This window comes from Drosophila gunungcola, unplaced genomic scaffold (assembly GCF_025200985.1).
Source record: "Drosophila gunungcola strain Sukarami unplaced genomic scaffold, Dgunungcola_SK_2 000001F, whole genome shotgun sequence".
NCBI lineage: Eukaryota > Metazoa > Arthropoda > Insecta > Diptera > Drosophilidae > Drosophila > Drosophila gunungcola.
Genome location: NW_026453197.1, coordinates 15,580,552 through 15,605,334, shown reverse-complemented (window position 1 = coordinate 15,605,334; position 24,783 = coordinate 15,580,552). Strand labels below are relative to the sequence as shown.

General features: G+C 44.0%; 6 protein-coding genes across 7 annotated transcripts; 4 read left to right on the top strand and 2 right to left on the bottom strand.

Moving 5' to 3' along the window:
* The first annotated feature begins 1,322 nt into the window (after positions 1–1,322).
* LOC128262152 (carbonic anhydrase) lies at positions 1,323–8,433 on the top strand. The gene is made up of 3 exons (XM_052996250.1): positions 1,323–1,594; positions 6,729–6,887; positions 7,443–8,433. The coding sequence occupies exons 1-3, from the start codon at positions 1,561–1,563 to the stop codon at positions 8,060–8,062; spliced, it is 813 nt and encodes a 270-aa protein (XP_052852210.1). The 5' UTR covers positions 1,323–1,560; the 3' UTR covers positions 8,063–8,433.
* A 120-nt stretch (positions 8,434–8,553) lies between these two features.
* On the bottom strand, positions 8,554–10,098 carry LOC128262139 (tRNA-specific adenosine deaminase 1). Its single transcript, XM_052996231.1, has 3 exons — positions 9,146–10,098; positions 8,630–9,081; positions 8,554–8,569 (listed from the first exon to the last, which is right to left on the bottom strand). The coding sequence occupies exons 1-2, from the start codon at positions 10,021–10,023 to the stop codon at positions 8,769–8,771; spliced, it is 1,191 nt and encodes a 396-aa protein (XP_052852191.1). The 5' UTR covers positions 10,024–10,098; the 3' UTR covers positions 8,554–8,569; positions 8,630–8,768.
* Positions 10,099–10,388: 290 nt separating this feature from the next.
* LOC128262156 (STING ER exit protein) lies at positions 10,389–11,436 on the top strand. The gene is made up of 4 exons (XM_052996254.1): positions 10,389–10,591; positions 10,649–10,809; positions 10,870–11,178; positions 11,253–11,436. Exons 1-4 carry the CDS (start codon positions 10,471–10,473, stop codon positions 11,406–11,408), a joined length of 747 nt encoding a protein of 248 aa, XP_052852214.1. The 5' UTR covers positions 10,389–10,470; the 3' UTR covers positions 11,409–11,436.
* A 16-nt stretch (positions 11,437–11,452) lies between these two features.
* Positions 11,453–12,044, bottom strand: LOC128263520 (uncharacterized). The gene has a single exon (XM_052998607.1). The coding sequence runs from the start codon at positions 11,936–11,938 to the stop codon at positions 11,453–11,455; it is 486 nt and encodes a 161-aa protein (XP_052854567.1). The 5' UTR covers positions 11,939–12,044.
* Positions 12,045–12,957: 913 nt separating this feature from the next.
* LOC128262125 (protein son of sevenless) lies at positions 12,958–19,687 on the top strand. 2 transcript variants are annotated; one of them, XM_052996204.1, is made up of 7 exons: positions 12,958–14,382; positions 14,445–14,802; positions 15,276–16,198; positions 16,265–17,113; positions 17,174–18,064; positions 18,671–19,157; positions 19,225–19,687. In XM_052996204.1, exons 1-7 carry the CDS (start codon positions 13,312–13,314, stop codon positions 19,266–19,268), a joined length of 4,623 nt encoding a protein of 1,540 aa, XP_052852164.1. In that variant the 5' UTR covers positions 12,958–13,311; the 3' UTR covers positions 19,269–19,687. The 2 variants fall into 2 exon arrangements, with proteins under 2 accessions (XP_052852164.1, XP_052852163.1); XM_052996203.1 differs by having other exon boundaries at positions 15,276–17,113.
* A 1,437-nt stretch (positions 19,688–21,124) lies between these two features.
* LOC128262135 (cysteine sulfinic acid decarboxylase) lies at positions 21,125–24,722 on the top strand. Its single transcript, XM_052996222.1, has 3 exons — positions 21,125–22,211; positions 23,494–23,861; positions 23,924–24,722. Exons 1-3 carry the CDS (start codon positions 21,432–21,434, stop codon positions 24,519–24,521), a joined length of 1,746 nt encoding a protein of 581 aa, XP_052852182.1. The 5' UTR covers positions 21,125–21,431; the 3' UTR covers positions 24,522–24,722.
* Positions 24,723–24,783: the final 61 nt, after the last annotated feature.

Sequence of the window (24,783 nt, the reverse complement as noted above, 5' to 3'; positions counted from 1 at the left end):
GCCCAATGGACTAATGGAATAACATGAGCAGCGCGTTGATGGAAATTATGGATCCCTTTGCCCCCATGACCAGTTCCCACCTTCTCTACCGGCCAAGTCGCATGCGAAGGGAGAGAGCAGTTCCCCTCAAAAATGCTGCGATTAGCGTGTCGCCACCACCAGGCCCATCCCCATTTCCCCCACCACGATCCGTCTAATATGTGTATATATTGAGATATATGTACAAATATGTAGATCTGTGTGCGTTGTCGAGCGCGCGATCGCGATCACGCTTTAAGTCCCACAGCACCAACAAAAACAATGCACAAAAGTTCAACAACAAAACCGAAACGAAAAAATTAAAATTACCGCATGTATGGAGCAATTTACAAAATGTCTAGGCACAGTAGAAGTAGTTGAGCAGTGGTCGATCTCCAAAAGTGATACCTTTGCCTTTTATATCGTGTTCTACATTTCCAAAGTGTAAGGTTTAATACTTAAAAGAAAACGCGAATACTTCAGCATAAAGGACACCTTGCAATTTCTGTGCATAAAGTCTGAATAATAATAATACAAATTATTGATAAAACAAACTTTAAGATATAGATCTGGTCACTGTAAATTTTAGTTAAAGAATTTTAAAATAGATTAAAGTTAAATTTAAAACTCTCTGTTTTACATTCAATACCTAACGTGAATTTATAATATTAAAATACATTTAATAACTAAGGTAGCACACTTAACTGTAATAAAAAACCAAACAAATTCAAGAACCTAGAGTTTTATATAATAGTTGAGTATCTTTCTATCTAGATTTGCTACTGAAACTCCTAGAAATTGATCGATCGTACTTGACAATAATCGATTAATGTTATGCATTGTTGCCTTTCCTTACATTTCCGCTTTCTGACCACCGATCCCGCCCAGCACTCAATCCAGAGTCAAGGTCAAGTAGTTAGGTAGTGCAAATAAACCAAATGCTAAGTGTTAGAGGCTCTGCGAAAACGAAATCGAACTCATTACGTATGCGCCCCATTGTGCCGGGTACTCAAGTGCGGCCAAACTAAACTATTGAACCCGGCGGCGCGCTGTCAACGGTTCTAATGACGCCGTTGTGGTACCGCTCCACCGCCCCCGCCCCCCTTAACCCCTAACCGGCTTTGTGGGGTTAAACAGTAGTTTAGTTCACTGGCTCTACCGATGACTTTCACGCTCTCCGGTGCTACAGTATTCGCCCATACATTTTTCTCTTTCGCTGCCGCCGCCGCCGCTGCCGCTCGTAAGGTGCGTGCTGCCCGCTTTGACGTCGCTGCCGGTTTTCAAGTCAGCAGCGCTGCCCCGAGTCCGGTATGGCAGTCTACAATCGGCGGACTAACTAAACAGTCGACGTTCCACACCGCTTCGCGATTCCACTGCTCTACGCTCCCATAGAATCCCGCTTCACCGTATACATATAGGTATTCCCTATAAAGTAAACGGAGCGATCCCCAGCGAAAGTCAGACGCGTGCCATCAACCGCGAGTGCAACATCCCTTAGAAACTCAAAGATCCCACAGGATATATAATAATCTTAGCTTCAAGATGAGCCACCACTGGGGATACACCGAAGAGAATGGTAAGCGCGCAGTTTTTTGGGCTTGTTTGTTTGTTTTGAATTTTGGCAGTGGCAGCGGTTTGGCAGCCTCCGGCGAAATCAAGTTCCCGCTTTCGGTTTGTTTACCAGTCTGGCCTTCGTCTAATCAGACATCGCCGTCTGCGGTGGCTCCAAGTATTTTGACTCATATGCACACGCTGCGCATGCGTGTCTCGATTAGCAAGATTTATCCCTCTTGAAAAAGGAATTTATATTTATCTTTGGTGCAAAATGTTATCTTAGAGGAATTTTTAATCATTTTGTTTTTATGACAAATTTGATCTATTTGACAAGTAAACGTCACGTTCCCGAATCAGACAGGGCTGTAAAGCGATAAGATATTGGCTAGATAAAGATATAGGGGTAAACCTAACCCAATAAAATGCCACAACAATCAAGTTATCAGAGCGAAATGTGAGTAAAACCTCAATAAATAGCCAATTAGTCAGATAATTTAACAAGTTACAGCAGTCAGTCTAAGAGTTTAGATTACAGAGTAGACAAAAAAGTAGGGGATTACCATGCTGTATTCATTGCACAATCTTTACAATGCCCTGCACTTCGATTTCATGCCTCATAAGCTGAAGCGCACAAACAGACTTGGACACTAATGAATAATGGGCAGTAATTAAAATGCAGGGGAGCGGGTGCCGGGGAGCTGGTTTTTTGTGGATCGGGGAGTTTCGCACGAGCTGGGTCTCGTGATCGTGATCTGGTGCTTCCCAGTAGCCAGTAACCAGTCCCCGGCGGAGTCAACCGCCTCGACTGCCGAACCGCAAAACGAGTTCGACTATGGTAAAAATTCTCCACCGATCGATTGTTTTCTTGCCTTGTCTCTGCTGTTTTTGTGTTTGGTTTCTGAGCACCAGGTGCCCCTCGGTCTTTTCCGCTTTGAAGGCTAGTCAAGTGCATGTTCTTCGTCTGCTAAGGACACATGACCGGTTCCAATGTCTTGGGCGTATACGTAATGCGTTATATATATATATATATATATTCACCATGCACATAACACTAATGGAACACATAGTTGCGTTGGCAACATATCAATTCAGAAATCAAAAACTTCAATTTTTGACAATTTCAATTGATTTGCTTAACTGGTTGTGATTGCTCTGATTGATTTGATTTCGATTTCGATGCTGATTCTGATACTGATATACAGATTTTGTTCTGGTAACTTTCCAACGCAAGAAGAACCTTATCAGCAAGCTCCTCCTTCAGAGCCGAGATTGCCCATTATTAAGCATGAGAAACTCTCCGCCATATATTCGTATTTTAAGTACAGTGATCAAAAAAATTTAATTGTAAAAAATTAGCTTTTAGCATGTTTAAATTAAATGCAGTCATGTAATTATATATAAATTGCATGGTTAAACGTTAAAACATTGAAACAAGTGTAAAAATTATAGAATTTAAACTTATTCTTATTTGTTTTAAAATCATTAGGTTTTATGTCTTAAATTTACATTGAATATTTCTGATCTTCTACTATAAATAGTTACATATCAAATTTAATATAAAGTGCAATGTTGCAAAGTTTAAAGTGATTATAAAATAGTGGGATTTACTATGGTTTTTTATCAGTGTAGAGATTGTGCGATCAGTGATGCCACAGCCATCCTTATCAAATCGCACAGGTTGAGTCTAACCCCTGGGTACTTTTAGAACTGTCTGAATGGTCAGCGACACGCTTCCATCTGGACACTATTGATTGCAGCTCGCGTGTTTATGTGCGAAGATCAATCAAATGTCCCGAAACCGATTTCCTATCTATCTATTAGCTGATTAAATCGCCAGTGCCGTAACTATATTCTTGGTTCTACTGGTTCAAACCGCAACCCGCTGTCTATATCTTTATGGAAACTTAACTTTATCTGGCGATGATAAAACCATTTTTTAGCAAACAAAATAAAAGTCTATATCATTAAATTGTCATAGTCAGAATGATCGATGGATTTATAATGTTCTAAAATGATATATTTCGTGGTGACTTATCAGTTGGCTGGATCAAAATTACTTACGAAATAATTGTACCAAAATAACATCAAAGTGTACTTTGAGTACGTGTTTTTATATGCAATTCATAGATCAGATCAAATCCAGACCCCTTCATAATATTCAATATTTATTAGTGGGTTGGAAAAACAAAAAATAGAACTGCAAAAACGATCTCTCAGGCAAAGGAACGTGTGGAAAATCGTCAGTTTGATATTATTTTTGGCCAGTTCTTTAGATATAACACCTGATTTTATTGGTCGCGCTAATAAAATTATTTCGATAAATCAGATTTTATTTATATTGAATATGTATATATGATATATATGCCAATGGGTTGAAAAAATCATTTTAAAATGTTCGGATTTCAGACGTGACCAAACATCTGAAAGGGAACATTTCGACGAGGCTTTTCATTAGGCCGAAATGCATTTCGGTTACGTACTCCTTGGCTTTTACGACAATTCAATTATTCCATTTGCAGTTTATTGTCGCCATTGCCCACATGCAAACAAATAATTACAGGCAAAAATTTTAGCAGGTGATTGAAGGGTTGGTTGGGTAGTTAGATAAATGTCGTGGTAAAAACCAAGGGTAGAGGGCATTTCTGGGGCTTCTTCCAGCCAAGGTGGCCGATAGAAATAGTCGGGGGTTGTTGCTTTTCAGCCCGGTCAATTGGGTGGCTATAAAAAGCAATATAGTCCAGAGACAAGTTATATATCATCAGATACTGCCGCCTGACTCACAATTCGACATTCGGTGGGGTGGGTACTTTCCCCCAACCAGTTTTTGCCAGTACTTCCTTACGATCGTCCCGAGGAAAGACAAAAAAACACGCGACTAACTCATGCCTCCCTCCAATTCGGATGATTTTATCATGCAAGGCTCGCTTAGAATCGCTTAGCTCGTAAATTCGTAAATGCTAATTGCTAAATTTTATTTTGTCGTGTTTTTTAAAGCATTTCTTTATTTGTCTCCAGGGTTTTATATACGCTTTTTCTTTATTTAAATGCCGAAATCCATATTGTGTTAAAATTGCTTTGTTTGTGACACACAAAACTTGTTTTGGGAACATCCAGAACTCGAGACTGCAATGCTAAGGAAAATCTTTTATGGGGAATCGAACGAAAGATCATAATAGATTCCGTTTGGCGGGGTAAACGTTTCCGGAACAAGTTCTCTCTCATACAGCTTCGGGGTTTTGTTTTTGTTTTTTTTTACTTTTCTATTCGGGCATTTACGGCGATATGGTTGTGGGCAATTCATTTGCAGTAACTCAATTAAAAAATCATTTGGATTTTATCACAGCATTAATGGTCACAATTACGCTGCGGCTTTTGTTCTCTGTCATCCAAATTGAAACAGAATTAAGTGTAAAACGATGATGAGTTATTTGAGGAGTGTGCGACAAGAGCGATAAGAGTTTGCAGTTAGTAAAGTGGCTAAATAAGTAAGACAAAGGCTCGTTTGATCAGCTTCAAGGGTCTCATAATGCCAACTGGTTATTTCCGATCTCGCTCTGTGTTTGCACAACTGTGCCATTTCCTCGTATTTGTTTGCTTTCTCCTACGCTTTTTAAGTCTGCTTATTGTTATCACAGGCACTGCGAGAATGTCGCCAGGTGATCTTAAAGTATTTACGGCCAAAGTCAGCAGCATATTTGTTAGGTAGACAAAGACATTGTGCCTGGGACATTTAAATCAACAAAAGCTTCGAGTTCTTTATTTATTTATAACTCCCATTTCGGAGATTTATTCGCCTGCTGATTGTTGATTATAAAAGGCAATGTGTTAAATACGACCGGAAATTTGCACTTGCCTGTTAAGTTATGAAAGGATCGTGCATCCAGTCTCTTTTATATGCTCAACACGGCGTATACGTGACTTTCATACGACATGTGGGCCATGCCAGTCACATGCATAAACTTTTTGCACCTAAAGAACTTTATTTCGGCGTTGATAAATGCATTTCACCTGACTGGGCTATTTATTATCAATACTTTATGGAGGACTTTGGGAATCAGTGAATGAAATACTAGTAGCTACAAAGCTGTTGACACCTTGAGCCGGGCGATCTATCAAATGACAAATGAGGCTTTGCCCGGTGTCTTCGGGTTAGATAAGAATCCCCGTCTGTTCCTGGGCAACGTAACCAGCCAACCAGCTAACCAGCTAACACTGCATTGCCAGGGTCTATATTTTTTGGTCTGGTTTAGACAAACAACAACCCCACACCCAAGACAACACAACTCGACCCAACCCAAGTCGACCACACATTTGCGGTTTATCTGCAACAACGATCCTATCACATGACTTGGGCCTGCGGTCTTCAGAGTGATTTTACTGGCACGTGACGTGGTTCTCTGTGTCAATATTTGCCATGACTTTGCACACCACCGCCAGTAATTAAAAAAGAATCCACACACACGCACATAAATCGTAAAATGCAGCAAACAGGGGAACAGAAAATTGTGCAAATACTTGTATTGCCTCAGCCGGTTGGTCAGATAAAAGGTCTATGCAAATATTATGACTGCCAGTTGAGCAAACGCTTAAGTTGGCGACATATTCATAAATAAGATGCTAAGTCAATGCTTCGGCAAACACAAGTATTATCCAGTCATAAAAATGCCAAGTACTTTAATTACTTTTTATTCATTTACTCATTCTTAAGTCAAAGTATCTTCTCAGTTGAAGATGGTAATTCTTTTAATTTATTTTTATTATTATTTTTTTATTCAAATCCCATAACATTTTATTTCATTATATTTAAGTTAACATTCTTATTGCATTAAATGTGGTTAAATAAACTTAATGATTTATTAAAATGATATTGTGGTTATAAAGTTAACTACATGAATGCAAGAATTAAATCCCTGATTGATTTCTTACGACATGTTTTATTTGTATAATCAAACAAAGAATTAGTTTCTGAGTGTTTAACCATTAGACTAGCCATAAATATCCCCTATGAAATACTTGATTGAATTGATTTTAGTTGATTTATTGAATCTTATCGACGGATTAGCGCGTAATTAGGGTGGTTAATTTGGGAGAACAAATACCTAATGACTTTAGTGGAAGTGTACTTATCCCAGCCCCATTCAATATTCTTCTTTCAGGACCTGCCCACTGGGCCAAGGACTACCCCCAAGCTTCTGGACATCGCCAGTCGCCCGTGGACATCACGCCCTCCAGCGCCAAAAAGGGCAGCGACCTGAAGGTTTCTCCGCTCAAGTGGAAGTATGTGCCGGAGCACACCAAGAGCCTGGTCAATCCTGGTAAGCATCATAAGACTTATTAATATCTGTGGGATTATATGCAAAACAGATTCTAAACATTCTCACATTATAAAAGCATTATTCGATTAAGTTTAATATAGTTTTGATTTAATGAACACATTTCTATCCAGTAGAAGTTGGTTAAAAACTTCTGGGAATTCCTTTTTATAACTCCCAATTTTCTTCATTGTTTGTGAATAGACTTCTCTCTGTTTTTAATTCCTCGACTTTTATTTACAAAACAAAACAGAATGTACTATTAGTAATGTATTACCTCTTATTTGTAATACATTATTGCTAGGATGATAAAAACAGAAATAGTTAAAATAATATTTGGCTATTAATTGAAAAATTCCATATCGAATATTATAATTAATTATAAAGTCAGAATACTAAATACAATTCATATCAATTTGCGTGATTTAATAGTTAAATATTTGTATTATACGAAAATAGGCTTTAAGCCGGGTTCTACTAGAATAAATAAATCATTTCCATTTCTTTTTTTTAATATTTTCACTATAATTGTTAATAAATTATGTTCATTACTTACAGGCTACTGCTGGCGCGTGGATGTGAACGGCGCCGAGTCGGAGCTGACCGGCGGACCCCTGGGCAACCAGATCTTCAAGCTGGAGCAGTTCCACTGCCACTGGGGCTGCACGGACTCCAAGGGATCCGAGCACACGGTCGACGGAGTGTCCTATGCCGGCGAGCTGCACCTGGTGCACTGGAACACGACCAAGTACAAGTCGTTTGGCGAGGCGGCAGCCGCTCCCGATGGCCTGGCTGTGCTGGGGGTGTTCCTGCAGGCTGGCAAGCATCACGCGGAGCTGGACAAGGTGAGCAGCCTGCTGCAGTTCGTCCTGCACAAGGGCGACCGTGTCACCCTGCCCCAGGGCTGTGATCCCGGCCAGCTGCTGCCCGATGTGCACACCTACTGGACGTACGAGGGCTCCCTGACCACGCCGCCCTGCTCCGAGTGCGTCATCTGGATCGTGTTCAAGACGCCCATCGAGGTGTCCGACGACCAGCTGAACGCCATGCGCAACCTCAACGCCTACGACGTGAAGGAGGAGTGTCCCTGCAACGAGTTCAACGGCAAGGTGATCAACAACTTCCGTCCTCCCTTGCCGCTGGGCAAGCGTGAGCTGCGCGAGATCGGGGGCCATTGATTCCGCTTAATGAAATGGTCATAATCCCTGGATAGTCAACGGATTCGAGTCGTATGATTAGCTGTTAGCTGTTAGCTGTTCGCACCCACACATCACATCCGTACGCCTCGGACTGGACCGGCACATCCCACTGTTCAATTCTCGTCTTAGTTCGTACTCTCAGCAAGCATATGAATATACCTCCTTTATGTGCATTCGTATCCGCATCCGTATCCGTATTCGCATCAGTGGATATGTAGCTGTAACCTTAATTGTTAATGTACGCCTGTTTGTTTGTTTGTTCGTTAAACGTTTGCAAAATGACAATTAGATTAATGTTATTATGGTATTATAAAATAAATATAACACGCTTAGATGTTGCATATGATGAACCAGTGTGTGTTTTAATTCAAGGGTTTCTTCAGAGAAATTGTGCAAGACAAATTCTCTTTGACCCTTTCATTTGGATAACCTTTTCTTCGTGAATTTTGTTCTTTGAGAAAAGAACTTGTATAGAGAAGTGGGTGTCTAAAATGGAAAATAGGTAATTTTGTTAGGATATCAAGTATCAGCAGGATTTATTCTTACCCTTTCTTAAAAAGAAAGAAATTCCTATCCAATAGCAACTATAAATGTCCGCTTGATTAATATATATATATATATGAAAGCTTAATTTGTAGAACTTTATAGTTCTCATTCTCGTTTAATTGGCTGTTAATTGCCTTTGTCATTTATTGGTTATTGGAGTAAAGTTTAGCAATTCGTTTGGCTTTTTGGTCCACTGAATAAAGTATATATCTTTTAATTGACGCCAAGCCATCTGGTAATTTGCAGCCAAATCTTTACAGGAAGCATACGACATCGTCTCAAGATTGAAAATGTTTTCATTAAACTTCTCGCAGAGCTTTGGATTGAACCTAAGTATATCCAAAAAACTAAGGAACAGATTGTATTTGCTAACTGACAAGGCAGCTTGTGGAGTGTTCATCTTTTTTTTGGTCACCCCTTGACGCTTGCCATTTACCGAGATTTCATAGGGTCTGCAAAGAAAAGAAAATAATTGTATTATTACGTTAGGGAAATATTTAGAGAGAACCTACATACCTCAAATCCTCAGGAACTTGAGACCAAACTAAGCCATTTGGCGAAGGCTGCCAGTCGGAGCGCTGGGAAAACTCAAAGGTGATGTTAGAGTCTATGCGAATCTGTGGTTTTTGAGGATGGAAGCGATCATGGTCAAAGGATTTCGCCTCCCAACGTTTAAAGATGGCTCTTTCCAAGGACTCCAGCTTGGCATCTTTACAACAAAAGTTTAGGCTACTGAAATAGATGGGTTTCGAGATCAGGGAGTCGAGTAGGGCTCCCTGCACTCCAAGGATATTCCAACGGGCAATTTTATCGCTGCAGGACATGGACAAGGTGCGTTCTCCGCGTCCTGGTTTGGTTCGCAGAACTCCCGGCGTCTGCTGCATTGGATCTACATCATCTAGGTCACCTATCAGCTTGGCACCTGTATAAACCATCTCTGATTCCTCATCCAGTCGCTGGCGTTTGGCCTTTATTTCTGGTTCCTCTAAATCTAAAATGCAGGCATCTCCGCAAGGGGTTTGGGTACTTAGAAAGTGAAACTCCACGTGCTCATCCATATCGTAACTCTTTAGGTCACTGTTCCACCTAAAGATCCTCTCCTGCTTCAATTCCTGATATAAAAAGCGGAGAAACGCCCGTCGTGCCAACACTTCAGCATGGGAATCGTTAAGAATAAAGCCCTTTGGACAAAGTTTGGATGGTCCTATGCACTTGGTTCCGCATCCGAGGGCCACCAGTTGACTGTTCCCCGTTTTCCGGTTGAACTCCAAAACTCCCGCCAAAACTGTCCATTGGTTGGCAGTGGGTTTTCCTGTTTTTGGCAACGATTCAAATTTGTCGAGACAAGGCTTAGCTATATCCTGAACGGACGGTCTATTTTCCGTTGTAGGCATTGAAAACAGAGGAATTCCGGTTTGTTTAAATGCTTTTTAGCTGTTTTGGTAAATATAAACATTAACCCGATCACATTTCACAATACCATATATTCGATAAGTCAGTACTATCGAAAGTCGATCAGCTGCTAGAAAAATACCGATTGCGTTTGATATGCATTTTCAATCGCAAATTTAAACTTTGCCAATATCGTTTAACAGCTGCAGTATTTGAAATAAGTAGTAATTTAAGATCTTAGCTTACACTTTAGTATGTTTATGGAAATAATTAAAAAAAAATTAAAATTTAAAATAGCAACCATTTAGTGGTAACTGGGTATTAAAGTAAGTACATTTTATGCATTTTTTGGGCAATGTGATTTGGTCACACTGTTCGTTTATTTACATTTTCATGCGTTACTGAAATCGGTAGAATTAGCTTAATTAAACAATAACCAACAAATAACCATGCCCAAGGTAGTATCACGTAGTATCGTTTGCTCCGATACCAAGGATCAGGAGGAGTACAATGAGGAGAAACCCCTAAACATTTACTATTGCCTGTGCAACAAGATGGCTTTGATTCTGGGTAGGATTAACTGAAATACTCAACCAGAGATGGTCATTGAATTACCCTGTTTTTTAGACTGCACTCTGGACCAGTTGCCCCTTCGGGAGGTGGACAACGCCCGTGTGATAAATGCCAACGACCATGCCAACAAACTCACCTACAATCCCACGCCAAAGATGATCTACATAAAGCGGAAAAGCAGAGGCAATGCGATAGAGAAGCAGTATCGCTATAAGGTGAGCCAATCCCTAGTATTTTTACTATATAACCCACTTGATTCAATCGTTCTGTTCCAGTGCCGCAGCTGCAATCTGCCACTTTACTATCGCCACAGCCCCGACTCCCAGGTGACCTTCATCATGTTCAATGCCCTGATCCGCAACAAGGGCGAGAGTCCTCTCAGCCAGCTCTTAAGTTCCGAGCTCAAGGGCAGCACTAAAGCTCCAGCTGCCAAGCCAGCTTCCTCGGCGGGCGGAGGTGAGGACTCGGGCATAGTTGATGCCAGTGGCAAGAAGGTCATGGTCACCAGGCACACCAAGAACATGGGCAAGTTCAGCTCCGTCACGGTGTCCACCATCGACGAGGAGGAGGATGAAATCGAGGCGGTAAGTTGGTCACCATTTACAGTTTAAAACTACCATGTAATCCTACCACATTAACCATTTTTTCCTTTAATTAGCGCGAGATTGCCGACAGCTATGCCAACAATGCTCGGATCATCGAAAAGCAACTTCAGCGTAAGGGCGGAAAACTAAGCGATGTGGGAGTCAAAGGAAAAACAGAGGATGCGCCTCCGCCGCAAAAGAAACAGCGTGGTACACTACTAGAGAGATAGTCACAATTATATCTTTAAGAACACTATTTTAATACATTTAAAGATTACATTTGCAATTGTCTCTTTTTCCTATGCACTCCCTTTGGAACAAGACTGGGGTGTTGTGCCAAAAGCTTCTTTAGTCGCTGTTCCGCATGCTTATTATTGAAAATGGAGTCTTTGACGAGACCACATTTGGCACATAGATTGTATTGCGACTTTGGATCTTTAATTTTGGATGTCTGCATTCTTTTCTCGACTTCCCTCATTCGACTTATGGTACGCGGCGAATTGTGTAGAGCCGTGAGGGGACGACGAAGACTTTTCGGCACCTGTTCCAAGGCTGTCTTTTGTTTGCTCCTGACCAGCTCAAGTGCTCGAGACGCTCGAGCTTTGGCCAGATGCAATTCAAAGGGAGTCTTGGGAAGGCTTAATAAATAAACGCACCACTGATTTCGCAGCTGGTCTACGGCATCGGAGTCCAAAAAGCTGGAACGTTTGGACTCCGTGGGATCCACCTCCGAACTCCTGAAGTTACCAAATGCTGACATTCTACAAAAATCGGGCTCTCAATCACTGAAAATTTAACAACAAACTGAAAGGCTTCATATTAAACACTATGACATATGTAAAATACAGGCCTCACCGAGGATCGTTTAAGGGTAGTTCTGTTATCAGATGTCGGTTTGTGTGCAAACCCCAAAATAACAAGACAACTTTTATTGGAAATGCATTTTTTCAACAAAATAATAACTATATTATGCGTGTTTGATAAAAATTCTCTGGGAATCGATAGTTAAAAATCTGCCTTTGTTTCTTTAAGAAAATCTTTTATTTCTATATATTCTGTCGATTTTACTGACAATTAATGAAGTCCTGTCACAGTCACAGGCAAGAAATGCAGGAAATTTACATTTATAAACCGTTTCTAATTTAAAAATTCAGAAAACTATTCCAGTTTGAATTTAAAATCTATTCCTTTTGCCGCGGAATGCCATTCACTATTTTCGTCGCTGATCACGCATTAGTCAACACTAGCGCAACCAACTTAACGTCATTGCTGCAAGAATTTGCAGAGAAAAATATTGAAGATACATACATATATAAATGACCTTAACATTTATGTTAAGAAAAATAACGATTCCTAACAGATATGTTATCAAAACGATGATTATTAACAGAAAATGACTTTTTTTTAACATAAATGTTAGCATTCCGTTAGGAAAATTACGATTTTCTCTGCTCCGCGACTGGCGATTAGAGGGGGAAAAACATCGATGCGATCAATTGCGGTCGTCTTTATAGATTTTCCTAAGTAGTTGCTTTCTTTTAAGTGGTCCCAAACAATTGGTCGATGCCCAGGTTGCATTTCCAGAACTGTTCTCGATGATGGGGCCATAATCCATTGCCCTGATCAGTTTTGTTCAAAGTTCGAATTTCAAAATTCAAAATCGTCGATTTTGTAACGGCAATGTTAAATAGTCGTTTTCCTAACATTTCCTAACAGTGGAAATGCAGAGTAGAGATGGGAAAACATCGATGTTGCCCCAAAAAACATCGATGTTGGCATCGATGTTTCTCCACCTACTGGCGATTTCCAAATAAATCGGTACCTAAGCCAAAAAAAAAAGAAGATACATATTCTGAAAACAATTGCTAAAAACTAAGCGAATCGCGATTAAAAGGGTGCTCAGCGAAAAACGAAGTGTGCGAATTGCGATGCGACGCTCGCCCGGGTGATCCCTGTGCGCCCAGGTTCCGCTCTACGCTCCACTCCGGTCCGCTCGCCACCCGAATACAAATACAAATACAAACAACGGGCGGGGAGGCGGAGGAAAAGGCTAGGCGGACATCCAAGGTGCTCCACTGCTCGACTGCTGCACTGCATCACCGCAACTGTATCCCTGCTCCCACGGCGCACAGAATGTTCTCCGGAGCCAGCGGTCATGCCCACCACACCATTAGCTACGGGGGCGGGATCGGCCTGGGTGGCGCAGGAGGAGGCGGATCTCATGGAGGCGGCTCCACCAACCTCAGTGGAGGCAGTGGGGCTGGGCTGCAGGACTGCGATGGCTACGACTTTACCAAATGCGAGAATGCAGCGCGGTGGCGCGGTCTGTTCACGCCCTCGCTGAAAAAAGTGCTGGAGCAAGTGCATCCGCGCGTCACGGCCAAGGAGGACGCTCTGCTGTACGTGGAGAAGCTCTGCCTCCGGCTGCTGGCCATGCTGTGCGCCAAGCCGCTGCCCCACTCCGTCCAGGATGTGGAGGAGAAGGTGAACAAGTCCTTCCCGGCGCCCATCGACCAGTGGGCCCTCAACGAGGCCAAGGAGGTGATCAACTCGAAGAAACGCAAGTCTGTCCTGCCCACGGAGCGGGTGCACACGCTGCTGCAGAAGGACGTGCTGCAGTACAAGATCGACAGCTCCGTGTCCGCCTTCCTGGTGGCCGTGCTCGAGTACATCTCGGCGGACATCCTCAAGATGGCCGGCGACTATGTGATCAAGATCGCCCACTGCGAGATCACCAAGGAGGACATCGAGGTGGTGATGAACGCCGACCGTGTCCTCATGGACATGCTCAACCAGAGCGAGGCCCACATCCTGCCCAGCCCCCTGTCGCTGCCCGCCCAGCGGGCGAGTGCCACCTACGAGGAGACGGTCAAGGAGCTGATCCACGACGAGAAGCAGTACCAGCGCGACCTGCACATGATCATACGCGTCTTCCGCGAGGAGCTGGTGAAGATCGTGGCGGATCCGCGCGAGCTGGAGCCCATATTCTCCAACATCATGGACATCTACGAGGTCACCGTGACTCTGCTGGGCTCTCTCGAGGATGTGATCGAAATGTCCCAGGAGCAGAGTGCCCCCTGTGTGGGCAGTTGCTTTGAGGAACTGGCCGAGGCCGAGGAGTTCGATGTCTACAAGAAGTACGCTCACGATGTGACCTCGCAGGCCTCGCGGGATGCCCTAAGCAATCTCCTGTCCAAGCCAGGGGTAAGTTTCCATCTTTTCACTTAAGAAACTCCACTCTTAACCTTGTAATGTCTTCATTTCAGGCATCATCACTGACCACCGCTGGCCATGGCTTTCGCGATGCCGTAAAGTACTATCTGCCCAAGTTGCTTTTAGTGCCCATTTGCCATGCCTTCGTTTACTTCGACTACATTAAGCATCTCAAGGATCTCAGCTCGTCGCAGGACGACATCGAGAGCTTCGAACAGGTCCAGGGCCTGCTGCATCCACTCCACTGCGATCTCGAAAAGGTGATGGCCGTGCTGTCCAAGGAGCGACTGGTCCCGGTCAGTGGACGAGTGCGCCGCCAGCTGGCCATCGAGCGCACAAGGGAACTCCAGATGAAGGTGGAGCACTGGGAGGACAAGGACGTGGGCCAGAACTGCAATGAATTTATTCGCGGTGAGTGCGTGGGTCACAACACTAAAAGGGCAATGAATATGCAGGTAGTAGATTCAAATGGAGAAAATACTTTAAAATTCCTTATATCAGCCATAAATATTCTTTTATTGATCGTTCTTTACAAATATCAGAACCAGACTACGGTTCGTTGTTGTTGTTTTAAAGATTAAACATATTTAGCAATCGCTTTATTCTTATAAACCTACAAATGCAGATTAAATTCATATTGTAACTGGGAATTTGGAAAGCAAACCAATAGTAACTCTCTATTTCATTAGCTTCTTATGGCCTCATATTTTTTTATTATTTGTTTACAAACTGTAAGCCTAAAGAACAAAATGAATATTAAACCACAGAAATATAACAAATATTAAACATATTCGAATATCCATTACCAAATGGTATGCTCTTTAGGGTCCTTACATAGAACAAAGTATTATTGCATCTAATAATGTGCCAATCTAAATTCACAGAGGATTCGCTGAGCAAGCAGGGATCTGGCAAACGAATTTGGAGCGAGCGCAAGGTCTTTCTCTTCGACGGGCTGATGGTGCTGTGCAAGGCGAACACCAAGAAGCAGACGCCGTCGGCGGGAGCAACGGCCTACGACTACCGGCTGAAGGAGAAGTTCTTCATGCGACGCGTGGACATCATCGATCGGCCGGACAGCGACGACCTGAAGAACAGCTTTGAGCTGGCCCCCAGGATGCAGCCGGCCATTGTGCTCACGGCCAAGAATGCGCAGCACAAGCACGATTGGATGGCCGATCTGCTGATGGTGAACACCAAGTCGATGCTGGACCGACATTTGGACAGCATACTGCAGGACATCGAGCGCAAGCACCCGCTGCGCATGCCCAGCCCGGAGATTTACAAGTTTGCGGTGCCGGACAGCGGCGACAACATCGTTCTGGAGGAGCGCGAAAGCGCCGGCGTGCCGATGATCAAGGGGGCCACGCTGTGCAAGCTGATCGAGCGGCTCACCTATCACATCTACGCCGATCCGACCTTCGTGCGCACCTTCCTCACCACATATCGCTACTTCTGCTCGCCCCAGCAACTGCTGCAGCTCCTGGTGGAGCGCTTCAACATACCGGACCCCAGTTTGGTTTACCAGGACACCGGCGCAGCAGGCCCGGGCGGCATTGGCGGCGGGGGCGGTGACAAGGAGCACAAGAACACCCACCGTGAGGACTGGAAGCGGTATCGCAAGGAGTATGTGCAGCCAGTCCAGTTCCGAGTGCTCAATGTGCTGCGCCACTGGGTCGATCATCATTTCTACGACTTCGAAAAGGATCCCATGCTGCTGGAGAAGCTGCTCAACTTTCTAGAGCACGTGAATGGCAAGTCGATGCGCAAGTGGGTGGACTCGGTGCTTAAGATTGTTCAAAGAAAGGTGGGTAAACTGTGCATTTCTACAAATTTTATTTTTATTTATTTCAAATTACTTCCTCCTCTGCAGAACGAGCAGGAGAAAAGCAATAAAAAGATTGTGTACGCCTATGGCCACGATCCGCCGCCCATTGAGCATCATCTATGTGTACCCAACGACGAGATTACGCTGCTCACCCTGCATCCCCTGGAACTGGCCCGCCAGCTCACCCTGCTGGAGTTCGAGATGTACAAGAACGTGAAGCCGTCGGAGCTGGTCGGCTCGCCCTGGACGAAGAAGGACAAGGAGGTGAAGAGCCCCAACTTGTTGAAAATCATGAAGCACACCACCAACGTGACCCGCTGGATTGAGAAGTCCATCACCGAGGCGGAGAACTACGAGGAGCGCCTGGCGATCATGCAGCGGGCCATCGAAGTGATGATGGTGATGCTGGAGCTGAACAATTTCAATGGCATCCTCTCGATTGTCGCGGCCATGGGCACGGCATCGGTCTATCGCCTGCGTTGGACCTTCCAGGGCTTGCCAGAACGCTACAGGAAATTCCTGGACGAGTGCCGAGAACTCAGCGATGATCATCTGAAGAAGTATCAGGAACGATTGCGATCCATCAATCCGCCTTGTGTTCCGTTTTTCGGTCGCTACCTGACGAACATCCTCCACCTGGAGGAGGGCAATCCAGATCTGCTAGCCAACACGGAGCTGATCAACTTCTCCAAGCGACGGAAAGTGGCCGAGATTATTGGCGAGATTCAACAGTACCAGAACCAGCCGTACTGCCTCAACGAGGAGTCCACCATTCGGCAGTTCTTCGAGCAACTGGATCCGTTCAACGGACTGTCCGACAAGCAGATGTCCGACTATCTCTATAACGAGAGCTTGCGCATTGAGCCCAGGAAATGCAAGACGGTGCCCAAATTCGTAAGTTTCTTAACTTAAGTCCTAGCTTAACACTTCATGAGAACAATTTTCTTTTTTCAGCCTCGCAAATGGCCGCACATTCCGCTCAAATCGCCGGGCATCAAGCAGCGTCGTCAGAATCAGTCCAACAGCAGCAGCAAGTTGTCGAACAGCACTTCATCGGCCGCAGCCGCAGCATCCTCGACGGCAACCACAATAGCGACAGCGGCAGCGCCATCCGTGCATCCGGCCAGCACAATGGAGCCACCGGCAGCGTCTGGAACGTCTGGCTCCCTCGCCGGCGAACAAAGTCCGCAGCACAATCCGCACGCGTTCTCCGTCTTCGCGCCAGTCATCATACCCGAACGGAACACAAACAGCTGGAGCGGAACGCCACAGCACACTCGAACGGATCAGAACAACGGGGAAGTCTCGGTGCCGGCGCCACTTCTTCCCAGGAAACCGGGTGCGCATGTCTGGGCCAACAACGCTTCGCTGGCCAGTGCCTCCGCGCAGGATGTGTTCAGTCCAGCGCTGCCGGAGCATCTGCCGCCACAGTCCCTGCCGGACAGCAATCCCTTTGCGTTGGCCATGTCGGACCCCGACGCCCCGCCCTCGCCGCTGCCCAAGCTAGTGGTCAGTCCGCGCCACGAGACCGGCAATCGATCACCATTCCACGGGCGTCTGCCGTACAGCCCTACGCACAGCATAGCCAGCACGGTGACCCTCACAGGAGTGGCTGGAGCCGGAATGACCGGCGAGGAGGTCAGCCCGCAAACGGGCGGCTTCTACTTCAACAGCGCCCATCAGGGACAGCCGGGGGCAGTGCCAATATCGCCGCACGTCAACGTCCCGACCGCCTCCAATCTGGAGTACCGAGCCGTTCCCCCTCCACTGCCGCCGCGACGCAAGGAGCGCACGGAGAGCTGTGCGGACATGGCCCAGAAGCGACAGGCGCCTGACGCACCCACAGTAAGTATCCAAAAGGGAAAATAGATGGGAGATTGGAATAGATTGATGCTCATATGAAATAATTCGCTTGAATAGACAGACAGTAGAATCCCATAGATGAGGATTTAGGATGATGAAACCACAGTCAGATCTCAGAATATCAGGATCATTAAAGTGGGGTTATAAGTTGATCTTAAGACTTATTTGTTCTTGTCATTCTCCTTGGTATAAGGTTTAATTGGTATCTTAATTTATAGTATAGTACAACATGGTTGTTAAAACATTTAAAAGGCTAAAATTTATATTTTATAATATATGTATTATACCTTAGAATTTTACACCATATTCAGCATTAATAGATTTAGATCTGATTGTCAACTTTTAAAGGCAAGTTAAATCATTAAATTAAATACAACTTTTTTCTATTTGTATTGTTATTTTGATTCAGATCTTAAGTTTTGTTAAAAAACCCACTTACTAATATAATTGGAATATTATATATAAACAAATTAATTCGACATGTAGAGGAATCCTTTACGGTCTCTAGAAGTATAACAAACCTACATACTCCTTAGTATATACTTTGTACTAATTTATTAAATAATAACCTTCCTTTTTCCTTTGCAGTTACCCCCGCGTGATGGCGAACCCAGTCCGCCGCCCATACCGCCACGGCTCAACCATTCCATGGGCATGAGCTACTTGCGACACAGCCACGGCAAGTCGAAGGAGTTTGTGGGCAAGAGCAGCCTGCTCCTGCCCAACACCAGCAGTATTATGATACGCCGCAACTCGGCGATCGAGAAGCGGGCGGCGGCAGTTGGCCAGCAGTCGGATCCGGCTGGGATGGGGTGCATCGGCACCACGCTGGTCACGGTTTCGCAGGCCATTGCCATGGACAGTGAACAGCAGCCGCCGCCATCGATCTCGCCCGCACTGAGCTCCTCGACGACCACATCACCGCTGACACCCGCCACACCCATGTCCCCCAACATTCCCAGCCATCCGGTGGAGAGCACGTCGAGCAGCTATGCCCACCAGTTGCGAATGCGGCAGGGCACCCCCAAACTTCCACCAAAACCTAGTCTAAGCGCTAACTTCTATAACAATCCAGGTGAGTTCACTGGCTTCTTTCCTCTCATAAATGTTATATACTTATAAAAGTGTTTACTATTTTGTAGATAAAGGTACGATGTTTCTTTACCCAAGTACAAACCAAGAATAATTTAAATTGCCTGGCGATGTGATAAGACAAAAACTACGAGTATGATACGTATGATTCAAAGTTGCAGATATATATATGAACGGAACGTGAGATATATACATACGTAGGCAGAGTTATGTATTCTAGTTGGCATACATACATATGCGATTATGGACCGAGTTGATCTGATCTGATGATTTTATTATTCGAAACTCATTAAGCAAAACAAAACGAAACGAAACAGTCTCATTTACACAAAAAGCACAGCATATAAATACACGCAAAGCAAAGCAACCCCAACAGCAACAACAACAACAACAACAAAGGCAAAAAAGAAATTATGTTATTATATAATTATTATTATAAATATTTGTAAATATCGAGAAAATTGTATTGATCGTAGAACGTAAAACAATAAAATATAACCCTATTGTTAGACAGTTGGCGATGTCTTTTTAATGACTTCAATGGGTTTTTCATGTTTAATTCAAGGAAACTCAAATAAAATTAGATGTTGTCAAGGCTTTGTTGTAGCTCTTTTTTGATTTACTCACACTTTTCATGGTATTCCTTATAGGCATAGCGAACCGACCTTGAGCTAACACATCCGATTTAATAGCCCAAAAGCGGCATAACTTTACATCCGACTGCAACACCTGGCACACTCACAACACCTAGCATAATTGCCAATTGATAATCATTAACATTAACATTACACATCAACATATATTGCTAATTAGTTTCGGTTGGAATGAAAAACTAAGGCGATTGTTGTGCGCTAGCTAATTGTTGTGTGATTGCATTAAATGCAAATGCATTTGAAAGCACTTTTGACTTTCGCTTTTCTAACGTCATGATCGTTGAAAAAATGCTTCCTGAAATTTGGGCTGCCCGCCGAAACAGGTTTTTGTTTTTGGATTATTTTCGTATTTGCTCGCGAGCCCCTTATTATCGCAAGTTATTGGCGAAGTTATGGGTGCATCTGCATCCAATAAATTCCCCCCAAAACCGCACTCCTCCTTAAAAGTGATGTGTCACATAAACGAACCGATTTGGATGTTCGCTAAAGTACCGAAGATTTCATTTTCAGATCGTACTGGTTGCCAAGGTGAACAAACCACTGAAAAACGTCATTCAAGCAATTTAAGGAATCTCTCGCATCGCAAACAGATCGGTTGGGCAATCTGTCATACGTCCAATTTGAATCCTATGAACACATTTTAATATATCATTGCAGACGTTTGGGAAATTTCCGTTGAATGTGCACTTTTATTTATAGAGAGACAAGGCCATTGCCCGAGATCAGTTATGGATCTCATCTAGACATGGTGATCTCTTGAGGCCTTTCGCTTTTCCCTCAACTTGACCAACATAAAAAGGTGGCAATTATCGGCAGCTAGTAGACGACGACCTACACCAACTTTTCTCGTTATCACGTTTCAATTGCGCAATTTGCAAAGAATTACTCAATGAATTTGCATTTAATGCATTTGATTGCAGCTAATGAGAGAGAAACCGCCATGGAAAATTGCCGGAGGAGACCTCTGCGCATAATCATCATGATAATCATCACATAATTGTATTACATGAGCATATCAATTAGCCAGACAATTACGCCCTTCTCTACCAGCAATTTCTGAGAATTCTGCGATGAGTGGACCAGGGAAGTCCCAATACCATTCCCAGTCGCAATCCCAATCCCAACCAGAACGAGAATCCACATCCACGAGCCGACGATCGACCAGGTGGAGATCGGGGCAAGCGCTCGGCTCTCAAGCGGCATTGTCTTTATGTAATGTAAGCGGCATTCGGTTTCTCGGATTCTGAACTGTGCAAGTCGGCGAGTTTTTATAAAAGCAGCAACAACGGCGCCCGTTCATTCAGTTCGACCGCGAGATCATTCAGAATCATTGTCAAGTGCAATCTGCAGCAGCAACAGCAGCAACAGCAGCAACAACAGCAGCAGCAACAGGATCAGGAACAGCAGCAACATCAGCAATTGACCGCCAGCAATCACCAAGTCTTTTACAGTATTAAGATCAGTTGCGAGCAGCAACAATAGCAGCAGCAACAGGATCAGGAACAGCAGCAACATCAGCAATTGCCCACCAGCAATCGGCAGCAATTAAGTCACAGCAGTAGCCAAATCTTTTACAGTATAAACATCAGTCGAGAGCCAACAAAATGCTGGCCAGCGAGACTTTTCCCACACATCACTTTAAGGAATCTATATTTAAGCCTTACAGTACGAGTACGAGTACGAGTACGGGTAGTGGCGATGATTTGGCAAGCCCATTGACAGCGGCAACATCAGCGGCCACTTCGGTGGTGGCCACGTCGTCATCGGCTGATACCGCCTCCGCAGTTGCATTCGAGACGGCCAGCAAAATGTTGACCACCGCCAATGGGAGCAGCAATAACAATATCGACACGGATGCGAAGAATGACAACCTGTCCAGCTTTGTGGCCAGTCATCCGGCTGCCCACTTTGAGGGCTTCATCCGGGCCTGCGTGGACGAGATCATCAAGTTGGCCGTCTTCCAGGGCACCAATCGCTCCTCCAAGGTCGTCGAGTGGCACGAGCCGGAGGAGCTGCGTCAGCTGTTCGACTTTCAGCTGCGTGAGAAGGGTGAGTCGCAGGACAAGCTGCGCGAGTTGCTGAGAGAAACGATTCGGTTCTCGGTCAAGACGGGCCATCCGTACTTCATCAACCAGCTGTACTCGGGCGTGGATCCGTATGCCCTGGTGGGCCAGTGGCTCACCGATGCCCTCAATCCCAGTGTGTACACCTACGAAGTGGCGCCGCTGTTCACCCTCATGGAGGAGCAGGTGCTGGCCGAGATGCGACGCATCGTGGGCTTTCCCAACGGCGGCCAGGGCGATGGCATCTTCTGTCCCGGCGGCTCGATAGCCAACGGTTATGCAATCAGCTGCGCCCGCTACAGACACTCGCCCGATTCCAAGGTGAGTGCCCCTTGCCAAGTGGTTTACCGCCAATCCAATCCACACGGAAGTCCGCAATCCGCCGACGACCGAAGTGATTGGCGCCAACACTGCTGGCCAGATCGTTAGTCATGCCTGTCATATGGGCAAGTGAAACTGAAAGCTTGACAAATCAAATAATAAGATCAGTATTTGTACACCAAAGAGTGGATTACCCTTGGTGAAAAATAGGGTTTATACGTTTCCAAGTTATATTTTTATAAAGAACTTGCAAAAGCAATATTTAAGGCAAGTCAATTTATGAAATTTTCATATAGAGACTAAAGACAAACTAAAAATCGTAACCTGAATAGGTAACTCAATGAGGCAGGCTTAAAAAAAAGATAGTCAAATAAGATTTTTATGCCTGTCATAAAATCAAATGGAACTGAAAGCCTTATATTGGCATATATTGAAGTATAACAAATCAAATAATTAATATATTAGTTTTTGAACAACAAAGAGTTTGCATAAAGAACTTTTAATTGCAATATTAAATGCCTGCCATTTTATACAATTTTCATATATAAATTAAAGAAAAACTTAATTTCGTCATCTGCTTAGGTAACTCAATGACGCAAGATAATCAAATAAGATATAATGCCTGTCATATAAAACAAACCATTTTAAAGGCAATATTAAAAAAAAAACATTTTATGACATTCTCATTTAAAGACTAAATGGAAATATAATTTGTAGCTACTTAATGTAGCTCAAAATGGCAACTAAAACAAAAAGATAGTTTTCAAAGCGTAATAAATATATATCGAAATATATGTAAAGCAGTTATCTGAATATTTGATTGAAGCAAACCTTGTTTGGATAGACATTTTTTTTATTAAATGTAAACTTTAATTCAAGTTTTATTATGTTTTTATAACAACAAAATTTGTGTTTACTTAAGTTCTATTGAAATCGAATGTTTAGAATCTGTTTTTGCATATATTCCAATGTCAAGTAGTAAACATATAAAATTAATTAGCTTGTGATTAAAGCAACTAAAAAAATAGTAAAATCCGTTGTTTTTAAAAAATATATACAAAATAATTATTGGATTTAATTAGAAAATATAGGTTATAACAGCGCGATCGTTTTTTGATCTATCGTACAGAAAATTCAAAACAACATAAATTAAAAAACATTCTTTGAAAATTGGAAAGCTCGTTAAAACCAACATATATTATAATATTTATAATTTATGCAGTTCTTTTTATAATTTGTTACCCATAAATTTATTATGACCGTATATATATTTTACCTGCAGAAAAACGGACTCTTCAACGCGAAACCCTTGATCATCTTCACCTCGGAGGATGCCCACTACTCGGTGGAGAAGCTGGCCATGTTCATGGGCTTCGGCAGCGAGCATGTGCGCAAGATAGCCACCAACGAGGTGGGCAAGATGCGTCTCAGTGACCTGGAGGATCAGGTGAAGCTGTGCCTGGCCAACAACTGCCAGCCGCTGATGGTGTCGGCCACAGCCGGAACCACTGTGCTGGGGGCCTTCGACGATCTGGCTGGGATCTCGGAGCTGTGCAAGAAGTACAACATGTGGATGCACGTGGATGCGGCCTGGGGTGGTGGTGCCCTCATGTCCAAGAAGTATCGACATCTGCTTAGCGGAATTGAAAGGTGAGTTTCGATATAAAACAAATTAATTAAGAGGAAAACTAAATTGGGTTTTTTTTTGACAGGGCTGATTCGGTGACCTGGAATCCTCACAAGCTGCTGGCTGCCTCGCAGCAGTGCTCCACCTTCCTGACGCGCCACCAGCAGGTGCTGGCCCAGTGCCACTCCACCAATGCCACCTACCTCTTCCAGAAGGACAAGTTCTATGACACCTCCTTCGACACCGGCGACAAGCACATCCAGTGCGGTCGTCGTGCGGATGTCTTCAAGTTCTGGTTCATGTGGAAGGCCAAGGGCACCCAGGGCCTGGAGGCCCATGTCGAGAAGGTCTTCCGCATGGCCGAGTTCTTTGCCGGCAAGGTTAGGGAGCGACCGGGATTCGAGCTGGTCCTCGAGAGCCCCGAGTGCACCAACATCAGCTTCTGGTATGTGCCACCTGGTCTCCGGCAAATGGAGCGCAATCGGGAGTTCTACGACCGGCTGCACAAGGTGGCTCCCAAGGTGAAGGAGGGCATGATCAAGAAGGGCTCCATGATGATCACCTATCAGCCGCTGCGACAGCTGCCCAACTTCTTTCGCCTGGTGCTGCAGAACTCCTGTCTGGAGGAGTCCGACATGGTCTACTTCCTGGACGAGATCGAGTCGCTGGCCCAGAATTTGTAAATGGACAAAAATGGATGTGGATATGGAAGCGAAAGCATGTTATGAGGTTAAGTGTTGACAACATTCTCTTTAGGCCCAGGCCGTTTGTATCTTCTAGTGTATCGTTTACTCCCCACGTTTGTATATTCTCTCGGATGTTAAGTATTACCTAAAAACAAAGAACAAAAATACATATTTATAGGTCATTTGATTTAGATTAAACTGCGGTCTTTTATTGGGCACTGGAAAAACAATCAAAAGTTCAGGGAACAACTTTATTTTC